Source organism: Olea europaea, unplaced genomic scaffold (genome assembly GCF_002742605.1).
Source record: "Olea europaea var. sylvestris unplaced genomic scaffold, O_europaea_v1 scaffold1023, whole genome shotgun sequence".
In the NCBI taxonomy this organism is placed as follows: domain Eukaryota; kingdom Viridiplantae; phylum Streptophyta; class Magnoliopsida; order Lamiales; family Oleaceae; genus Olea; species Olea europaea.
Window position 1 is genome coordinate 421,270 of NW_019227558.1, and position 11,797 is coordinate 433,066.

Genomic DNA, 11,797 nt, shown 5'->3' on the forward strand with positions numbered 1-11,797 from the left:
GAAATAAATATTTTTGAAACAATTTAAATAATCAATGAATTATTTAAAGTATAAAATTAAATTAAATATGAAATGAACAATTTAAAAAATTATATATTAATTCCTTATATTTAATATATTTTCTAATAATTTTAATTTGTGATAAATATGACATCAGCATGTGTCCCAATTTGTTATTTCGGTGAATTTCAAATGAATGAAAATGCTCAGTGGAAATGGAAATAAACGAGTGAAGGAGATGGAGTTAAGGCAATTTTTATAATAAGGAGTACATCGTTTGTAGAAATGTATCATGATATACAAAACATGCTTAACGTCGATCCCTCTCGGTACGATATGAAATTGAAATTTTTGTTTCATAAGCATTCAATCATTTCAATTCCACCTATGAAAGTTATTTCTGAAGTGAAAATAAAACATCTAATTAAATTGAACCAAGGCTGAAAGTCGACTCCTATTTGCGTAACTTTATTGGGGAAGAATGTCCACGAGGGTGAACACGAAGTTTCAAATGAAGAGAATCGTAATGTAAATAATGTTTGAATACAATTCAGATTGTTCATGAAGATAATATGGTTATTCCCGAGATCACTGCTACTCACCATGATCACACTGTTACGCACGAAATTTCATCGATAGTTAAAGACAACGAGAATGAAAACGCATTTACAAACGAGGATTTGATTGCTTTATCCCGTATGAGACATGAGTCGGGTGGGAGCTCACAGGCCAGATCGAGTACACGATCCTCTAATTGTTCGCGTGTAGTTCCCGATGATGAAGATGTATATGTCGAGCAACTATTCAAATCAAAGAAAGAATTGCAAGAAGCTGTGCACAAGATTGCTTTAAAGCATAACTTCGAGTTTAAAGTGAAAAAATCAAACAAGTCGACGTACACAATTATCTGCATTGACGACAGTTGTCATTGATGTTTGCGAGCGACTAAGATGGATACGAATGAGTTCTTTGTAGTCCGTAAGTACGCACGAAAACATACTTGCGAAGTGGGTATTCGTCAAAATGAACATAGGCAACCCCGATCATAGTTCATTGGTCGAGAAATAATGCACAAGTTTCAGGACCCACGAACGATCTACAGACCTTTGGACATCATTAATAACGTTCGACAAAAGTACAGGTGGTCATGAGCCATCAGAAGGTTTGGAAGGCTAAAGAATGTGCATTGGAGGATTTGATGGGTTCGACCGATGAGAATTATGCTAAATTAGCCAGGTATTTCATTAAACTGTTTATTTCTTTGTTATTTTAATTTTTAATTATTTTATTTCAATTGTTATTTATATGTAATTATTTATTTAATTGAATTGTTTATTTTTCTGTTCATTTAATATTTAATAGATTATCTAATTTATAATTATTTTTATTTACATTGGCCATGTATTACTATAACATGGAAAGAATTAATACTGGGTCAGCATTTTTTATTGAGAAGGATGACGATAATCACTTCAAATATTTCTTTATAATCCTTGGACAATGTATTCGAGGATTTCGAAACGCAATGCGACCCCTAATCTTAGTCGACGGTACAACCCTTAAGGCGAGATACGGGGGCAAGTTGATTATTGCAATATGTCAAGATGCGAACATCCAAATTTACCCTCTTGCGTTCGGCATAGTTGACAAAGAAAATGATGTAGCGATGAATTGGTTTTTCACGAAATTGAGGGAAGTAATTGGGGATGTCGAAAACCTTGCATTCGTAATTGATCGAGGCAGTCAATAATAAATGGTATCGTCGAAATCTTCCCTGAGGCACATCATGGTTATTGTACGTACCATATACAGGGAAACCTGGAAACCAAGTATCAAGGCAAGGGCATCGTTGCGTTGCTTGGGAGAGCTGCAGAAGCTTACTGTTTTGAAGAGTTTGAGAAGTTCATGGTCGAAATAGACAGTAAATTGCATGCTGCATGAGAGTATCTAACAGAGATAGGGATTGAACATTTGACACGATCACATTTTCCAGGACGTCGATACAACATGATAACGTCGAACAATGCAGAGTCGCTTAACGCTTTATTCAAGAAAGATCAAAAGTTACCAATTCTCGCAATGATTGAGAACATTCGTGACAAGCTACAACAGTGGTTTGATGATCGACGTGAGGAATCACAGAGTTGTGCAAGTGTGCTAACCCCGGCTCAAGAAGATAAACTCTTCAAAACTCTAGATGTGGCAATAAATGTATACATAGAACCACTGGATCAGTTTCGCTTCTCCGTGAGACGTGCACGTAATTTCGGATACATCTTGGACTTGAATGATAACACGTGTACGTGTAGACGGTTTCAATTGGAAAGTTTTCTGCGTACACACGCAGTGGCAGTGGCTATGCATAGAGAATTTTCACCACACACCTTATGCAGTGTGTATTACATGACTGATTATTGGAGAGCAGCGTATGCGAAAATAATATTTCCTGTACCAAATGAAGTCGAATGGAAAGTTTCCGACCACATTCTCTCACTGAATAACTTATTGCCTCCAACAGTTGGACCACGTACTCTTGAACGTTTACGTACATCTAGAATAACATTTGCCGAAAAGTTTCCCCAGCCTCGTAAGTGCAGTAGGTGCGGTGCAACATGACATATTAAAAGATATTGTACAAGTCAGATTTCTCTACATGACAATATAACGGATGTATAATTTTAATAACTATTGGCAATGTAATTATTTATAACATTGACGTTAATTATTTATGCATATTATTTTTGTTAATTATTAGATTTAGTTTTTTTTAAACATTTCATTCATTACTTTCAATTATTACACACATTACTTATGCATATTATTTATGTTAATTATTTGAAATCGAAATTTTTTCTAGACACTACGTTATCCACAATACACACAAATATTATAAATAAACACATAAATTGTAAAATATTTAATTAAATATTACATAAATAATTAATATTTTACAATTCTTTTGTAATTACAAATGAATGAATGAATGAAATGTACAATATTTAAATAAATGTAAAAATATGTACAATTATTTACGAATTCCCATTAAATTCAAATAAAGCGCATTCTAATTTATTTCTCCAATTTTGTATCCATGTGTGGTTGATTGTATCACCTTATGTGTTACACTCAAAAATTTCATGTACTTGATGACGAACATGTCGCAATCACCCCTACAATTAAACAATGTTGTATTAGCACATCGAAAATTAGTTAGAATCAAATATGTAAATGACAAAAATAAAATTAAAAACACTTACGATATTTGCTGCCTCATCGTCGTCGTGTTCCGCACGGTGGTCAATTTGTCCTGTACAGTGATGTTCGCTCGTCTAGCCATCATGGGAATGATCACAAACACTAACTCTAGATTTCGCTCGAGTTGTCCTTGTATCAGGTATGAATGATCGGGGTCGTACACATACATAGTGGAGTCGGCGAATACGATTTCCACTACAATGTAGTGATGATTCACACATACTGGCATGTACATATGCGTACAGCCCTCCCACGGCTTTCCTCCGATACTCGGCCACTTCCCTACAACTCATTTCATCATATATGTCGGCACCGTGTACTCGTTACCCATAGCTTGGAATGACTGGCATTCAATGTCAACGGCACGGATGAACTCAGTGTTCAATATGAGTCTGCGAGGAATGTTGAACGATTTTGGACGTCTTTCAGCTCGATCTCGTAGCAAATCCATGGTCAAGTCGATATACTACATCAAGAAACACCAATAAAGAAAGGAGTTAATCTATGAATTTGATTTTGAACATACATAATAAATAACAATACTTTTATTTCGCTTATATCGTCGACGAGCCAAGCCCCCGAAGTGATGATGTCGTGGAACCACTTGTAAGCATTTGAGATCGTCTTTTGAGTAATCATGCGGCTAGCCCTGAAAAAATAAGAACATAATTTTTAGTTACAAGAAGTATACATGTGTCAGTGTTTGCGTACTATACTAATCCTATAAAATACTAAACTTACCCAGACTTTATTGCTCTCCACTTCGTCTCGGAGGCTTTCCACCTCCTTGAATAAATTCGGGTGCATCCCGTTGACGAACCTTCTCCTTTTCGCCTCTGCAGTAAAGGGAGAAACAACGTACTATGATGACACCCTCGGCCTCTTGTCGACCACCCGCTCCAACACGCCAACAGCACGCGTCCTCTCCTCATCCTCTTCGTCCGTACATTGCAATCCAGTGACGAAGGCAAACTCAAATATGGAGAACGTCGCTACCTTGCCCCCAGATCAAAATGGAGGGCGTCTCCGTCAATTGACAACCGATATAACAGGGCATCGAGCAGTTGCCCAAACCACTGTACATCACACAACGAATACAATGACCATAAGCATGATTGACGTAATATGTCCGCGTCCTCGTCATCCAGCAAATCTAATAGCAAAGTGAAGCTAGTAAAGTTACAATTCGACGTAACTTTACCAGGGATCTGTCTGACAGCGTCGTCCAGATGATATTTCATCCTGCAAACTTCAAATATTAGAACCCTGTGTAAATGATATTCGATAAACAAAATTTTTTATTGATATGTGATTGATAAATAAAAATATTACAAAAATATACTAACACGCTCATACTATATGCAATAACTAACCGATAACAGAATAAAGAAAATGAATGTAAATTACTATTTTTCATATACTTAATTTGCTAATTTGATTGATATTACTTATTTAATATTTAATTATTTCACTAACACTTATTTTGATCGTTTATTTTAATATTTTAATTGTTTATTTTAATTATTTTCCTAACACTTAATTTAATTATTTATTTTTGATTAATGTTTAAATACTTATTTTAATTCTTTACGCATATTGCTTATTTCATATTTAAAAATTTATTTTAATTGCTTCACAAAAAATTAATTTGATTGATATTTTCATTTCCTAATATAATTGTTTATTTTTATTATTTTACAAATGTTTATATATTTATTTAAATTCTTTATGCATATTACTTATTTAACATTTATTTATTTATTTTAATTATTTTACTAACACTTCTTTTGATAGTTTATTTTAATTGCTTATTTTAATTCTTTATATATATTACTTATTTAATATTTAATTATTTCTTTTAATTATTTTACTAACATTTATTTTGATATTTTAATTGCTTATTTTAATTATTTTTCTTACACTTAATTTACGTTTTTATTTTTAATGAATGTTTAAATACTTATTTTAATTCTTTACGCATAATTCTTATTTCATATTTACTAATTTATTTTAATTGCTTTGCAAAAAGTTAATTTTATTGATATTTTAATTTTCAAATTTAATAGCTTATTTTTATTATTTTACAAATGTTTAAATATGTATTTAAATTCTTTATATATATATAATATAATATTTAATTATCTCTTTTAATTATTTTACTAACACACATTTTGATATTTTAATTGCTTATTTTAATTATTTTTCTAACAATTAATTTACTTTTTTATTTTTAATGAATTTTTAAAACTTATTTTAATTCTTTGCGCATAATGCTTGTTTCATATTTACATATTTATTTTAATTGCTTTGCAAAAAAATTAATTTTATTGATATTTTAATTTTCAAATTTAATTGCTTATTTTTATTATTTTATAAATGTTTAAATATGTATTTAATATATATACTAACACTTATTTTGATCGTTTATTTTAATATTTTAATTGCTTATTTTTATTATTTTATAAATGTTTAAATATGTATTTAATATATATACTAACACTTATTTTGATCGTTTATTTTAATATTTTAATTGCTTATTTTTATTATTTTATAAATGTTTAAATATGTATTTAATATATATACTAACACTTATTTTGATCGTTTATTTTAATATTTTAATTGCTTATTTTTATTATTTTATAAATGTTTAAATATGTATTTAATATATATACTAACACTTATTTTGATCGTTTATTTTAATATTTTAATTGCTTATTTTAATTATTTTTCGAACACATAATTTAGTTTTTTATTTTTAATGAATGTTTAAATACTTATTTTAATTTTTTACTCATAATACTTATTTCATATTTACAAATTTATTTTAATTACTTTGTAAAAAATTAATTTTATTGATATTTTAATTTTCAAATTTAATTGCTTATTTTTATTATTTTACAAATGTTTAAATATTTATTTAAATTCTTTATGTACATTACTTATTTAATATGTAATTATTTCTTTTAATTATTTTACTATTACTTAATATAAAATAATTAATTAAACTAAATTAGCAAATAATAAATATTTAGATAAATAATAAAACATTTATATCAAGCAATTCAAATAAATAATTTTATATACAAAATATCCATTAAAATTAAACAATTCAAATAAATAATTATATATTAGAGAACACAATATAAGCAATTAATAATTATTTAATTCACTTCAATAATTACGGAAAATAAAATAAAAAATTGTAGGCCCACGGCCCAAATAACGGGCGGCCCTAGCACCCCTGGGCGCATGCCCAGCCATGGTAAAACGTGGAGATCGTCGAAAAACTCCATTTTTGACGATCTCCACTCCATTTTTCCCTCTCAAACAATATTCTTACCCAAATTCCACATTTACACAAGGATTTCTTAACACATATATACAAAATCATGCTTTTTTTTAGTATAAAAATCTTACCTTCTTCAAAAAGAAATGGTCAATTGGGTCTCCTATTTTTCCTTTTTTATCGGTGCCTGGATCGACGGTGTTATAGTAATTTTCCACTTTCCTTACCGTCTTTTCTTTCTTCTTCAAATAGTAAGGGTAAATTTGGGTTTCTCTTTGTTTTTGTTGGTTTTCAAGATTTTAAACATTTTTATTTTTTTAACTGGTCAAAGGCCTCTTTGGAAAAATGGCCGGGTCAACCGGCCAATGCTCACTATTTTCTCACGCGACCTCAACAGATACGGGCTTACAGTATTGTTATTGGGCCATAATTTATTCCAATAAGGAGGAAATCACACTCGAACAGGTTTTTAACATTTTCATTTAAAAATCAAGCTTAAATTTTTTTATTCAAAACTCGGGTGAAAATTTAAATTTTAATATTAATAATAATATTAAAAATTAAAATAATCTAAATATTTATCTCACCCTACCAAATTTAACCCCCAAACCATTATCACTTTCCACTCTCTCCCTCCCCCCCCTCTTTTCATTGTCCACACAATCGTCAGAAAAATGACCACGTGAATGCCATAGCATTGTTGCAAGGTAAGGCTCTATGTGGGTTGCACTCATAGTGCTGATGCATGCAAAGCCCTTGACGTGTAGCGGAGCTATACAGAGAAGCAACATGTTACTCTAGATTAGGTTGGCGTGTAGCTCTATGCGCGACTCTGGGCTACAACAGTCACTACCATGCGATTGCTTCAAGAGCGACGTGCAACTTTGATTTTGGACAAGGGCGGATGCAGATATTTTGAGTTAATGGGTCACAATTAAACTTTCAATAGTAGTGGCAAGAAATGGTGAAGTGGTGGACGGGTGGCTAGTGGCGGTAAGTAAATGGTAATAGCAGTTGGCAGGGACTTTTTTCAAATCGTTGGAGAGAGAGATGAAGAAATGGTTGGAGGGAGGGAGAAGGAGGGCTGCTTGCTGCCAATTGTATTATATATGTTTTAAACTTTCACCTTCTAATATGATATATTTTTTTCAAAAACTAGGGGGCCACCGTAGGCCACTCCCAGGTCCGCCCCTAAATTTGGTTGGTAATGGTGGGAGTGCGTGACAGTGGTGGTGAGCTGATGTTGATATTTGCTGCGTTTTGATCTTGAATCGAGTTCTTGATTTAGTTAGGGATATGGATTAGCTGGAGGAGGAAAGGGAGGAAACATTAATGGTAGTGGTGGTAGAAGGGACAAAGGAGGTGGGGATGGCTCAAGTTACGTCAGTTGTTTTAGGGTGGGATTTGTTGGCATGTTTGCAATTAGTGCCTAGTAGTGGTGGCTGTGGTGGCGACAATGGTAATGTTGGCATGGTGGTTGTGGAGTTTGAGGCGGGGGCAAGAAGAGTGTTTATGATCAATTATTTAGTTGATTGTGAATATAATCTGTGACCAAGAAATAATTTGTGATCAATTAATTTAATAAATTGTGACTATATAATAAGTTGCGATTTATAAAATTTGTGATTTATGATTGATGAACAAATTGTGTCCTATAAATTTTTTTCATGATTGTGAAATAATTTTTGATCTATAAAATTTCTGATTTATTATCAAAACAATCATTTGTAATCAATTAATTTGATAATTGCAATCGCGTTGTACAAAATTGTAATCTTAATATATTTAATTTATAAAAAAATTATATTTAATTGATTACTTTATAAGTAAAATTTAGTTAATATATGATTTTTGAAATTTAAATTTTATTTCTTAATTTTGATATAAGTGAGACTTAATTTTTTAAATATGAAATTCTCCCAATAAGAAAATAGGGAAAAACGCATACAATAGGTCAGGACAGAGCCCAACAGGATCCAATTGTAGTGAAGGCCGAACCCTAACAGCCCAAAGACGAAACAATACCACGTCGATACTACGTCGTATTCACAACGTCGGTTTAAGTGCTATATAAGGGTAAGCTGCAGCAATTCTTTCGTTTAGGGTTTTTCTGATTCCTGGAATTTTAGATATTCTTTCTAATCCCTAATTTCATTAATGGATCTCACAAAGAAACGTAAAGCCGACGACAATGGAGGCCTTTATTCTGTACCCAGCGACTTAAATGTTACTGCAGCCGCTATAGTACCACAGGTACCCAGCTTCTTGTCCCCAGAAGACGCACAAAAAATCCTTGAACCCTTCACGAAGGAGCAGCTTTTAGGTATAATTCGTGAGGCTGTTCTTCGCCATCCCGATGTGCTAGAGGCTGTTAGAGCGGTAGCTGATGCGGATCCTGTTCAGCGCAAGCTCTTTGTGCGCGGCCTTGGATGGGAAACCACCACTGAGAAGCTTCGCCAGGTTTTCTCCGCTCACGGGGAACTTGATGAAGCCAACACTATCGTTATTACCGATAAGGCTTCGGGTAAATCAAAGGGGTATGGGTTTGTTACTTTTAAGCACGTTGATGCTGCGATATTAGCACTGAAGGAGCCCAATAAGAAAATCGACGGGCGTATTACTGTTACTCAGCTTGCTGCGGCTGGAAGTTCTGCGAACTCCAGCTCGGCTGATGTGGCGTTGAGGAAGATTTATGTTGGTAATGTGCCGTTTGAGATTTCTTCTGAGAGATTGTTGGGGATTTTTTCCATGTATGGTGAGATTGAGGAAGGGCCTCTAGGGTTTGATAAGCAGACTGGGAAGCCAAAAGGTTTTGCCTTTTTTGTTTATAAAACTGAGGAGGGTGCAAAAGCTTCGTTGCTTGAACCCATGAAGACTATTGATGGGCATCAAGTGGTTTGTAAGTTAGCAACGGATAATAAAAGGCAGAAGCCGAATGTTGGGCCCGGTGGGGGAGTTGTTCCTGGGATACCCAATGCTGGTCTCACTGGAGTGCCTGGCGAGGGAATGCCTGCGTCAAATTATGGATCAGGAACTGGCTATATGGGCTATGGACCAGGCCCAAACATGCCTCAACCCCAGCAGCAGGCTGGTATAGTGCATCAGAACCCAGGATTCAGTTCTGCCATTGGAGGGCTAAGTGGGCAAGGGTATGGTGGTGGGTATGGAGGTGGTCAGTCACAGTATGGTGGCCCTGTCGGTGGCACTGGAGCTGTTAATGTTGGAGCTGTAACAGGGGAGTACACTGGAGGATTGGGCAATACTGGGGGCTACAGGATGCCTTCTAGTACTATTGGGCTACAAAGTTCTGGGGGTTACCCAGATGGTGGAAACTATGGTCTTCAGCCATCATATGCTTCCCAGCAGAATCAGCCTGGGATTGGCCCAGGACCTAGGTTTCCTCCTTACCAGGGTATGCCACCCTATTACTGAGGTAATTGTGTTACATACATAATTTACATGATTAACATATTTCATTTATGATTACAGTTAAAGTTGCTAGCTTCAAGCAATAGATTTTTTCGATTGGGTGTGATCGGATTTTATTTGTTATAATAGTAGTTATAGGGTCATTGTGTTATATAGCTTAAATTACCTGATTAACAAATTTTATTGATGGTTACTGTTAAAGTTGCTAGATTTGAGCAATAAATGTTTTTACATTGGGTGTGATCAGACTGTATTTGTTATAATAATAGTTTTGAGGTACGTGACACATGGGGTTACCTCTACTTGGGAATTTAAGGTATCTTAGTTCTGTCATCATTCTCCTTCCTTTGTAATGGACAAGTGGCTCTGGGAAAAGTGAGGTAAAACCCTTCACTCAATCTTTTCACTGTTCTGCTAATGTCCTGGAGAGTCCTTCACATTACTCTTCACCAACCACAATACAAGAGGCTACTGTTGCTTCTTTGGAAGAAATTATGGAAATAGCAGAAAATAAGGACCCGTTTAATAAAGTTAATATTCAGATGCTGGAATGTTGAGTTTCACATTTTCATAATAAATGTTTTAGTTAATATGGTTCATGCCTTAAACATAACTCCTTTTTATTATGTTTGTATTTCGAATGATGATTGAGTTACGCATGGGTATCTGTTCAGGTATTATGACAGCTTCTTGGACGCAAATGCTTTAAATGGTATGGACTGCTTGAGATCTGTGGCTGCTTCAACTCTACCCTATCTGCTCCTAAGTTGTGGTTTTATGACTAAGTTGTTTGCTAGAATTTGTTTAGTTGGAACAAATTGCTGTATTATGTGAAGAACGAGCTGCAAAGTATTTGAAAATTTGCTTACTTCTGATACTTCAAGTTATAAGTTTTTTGGGTACTATCATGTATGCCAATTTGGCAAATGTGTTATTTTATCATTGTGGTATCTGAAAGAGTGTCCAATTTGCTTGGCAATGAATTATATTTTGCAGGAGCCAATTTGCATTAAAAAAAAAATAATAATAAATATCCTTGATTATATGCGGCATCATGTTTTTCGCCTTTGCCGTAAGGAGTCACATCGTATGTCTTTGCATTGATGATGTGAAAATTGGAACAATGGAATTGATTCCAGTATTTTCCAGTTACATACAGTGCATTGTTTGAGGAAAATTCTCAACAAGAATATTCAAAGATTATGTTTGCCCTTTATGAATTAAAATTTGATTGAATCTATGACTTGCAATTTATTTGAATATATTAAAGCCCCTATTTGATGGGGAATAAAATTATATTTTTAGTAGATTTTGGTAAAAATAGATGAAATGTGTGGTTGAAAAATTGTGGATCTCTTGAAATGTATAGTTAAAATCAATTGTTGACTTTGTCTTAGATTAAAATCTTGATTTTAGTTCATACCAAACGGCCAAATTCCGAAGATTGACCATACAATTTCTCCCTTCCCTGAAACCCCATCCTCTTTTCGCTTTTTCTTTTAGTGAGATTAAAGTCTCTTGTAAGCATTACCTTTGTATTCATTCACATGAAAAGCGGCCTAATGGTAATGACCTCTGTTCTTTGCCTTTGTTCATTCACTTGTACACTTTGGAAAAAAATTGAAGCTATCCAAAGATAACGTTTTCCCTTTCCAATGAATAAAAATTTGATGCTATGCAGCTGTGACTTTCAAATCATTTGTTTATAAATGAAGTCGAAAGACTAACCATTCCACCCCACCCTCAATTTCACGAACAAAAATTCGTCTTTCAGAAAAATGATATATATATATATATATATATATATATATATATATATATTTTTTT

At 33.4% G+C, this 11,797-nt stretch overlaps 1 protein-coding gene and 1 pseudogene across 1 annotated transcript; both read left to right on the top strand.

The window, feature by feature from the left end:
- Positions 1-8,631: 8,631 nt before the first annotated feature.
- On the top strand, positions 8,632-10,968 carry LOC111372745 (UBP1-associated protein 2C-like). The gene is made up of 2 exons (XM_022995137.1): positions 8,632-9,974; positions 10,645-10,968. Exon 1 carries the CDS (start codon positions 8,699-8,701, stop codon positions 9,971-9,973), a length of 1,275 nt encoding a protein of 424 aa, XP_022850905.1. The 5' UTR covers positions 8,632-8,698; the 3' UTR covers position 9,974; positions 10,645-10,968.
- The window catches only part of LOC111372717, a 6,539-nt pseudogene continuing 4,999 nt past the window's right edge, over positions 10,258-11,797 (top strand).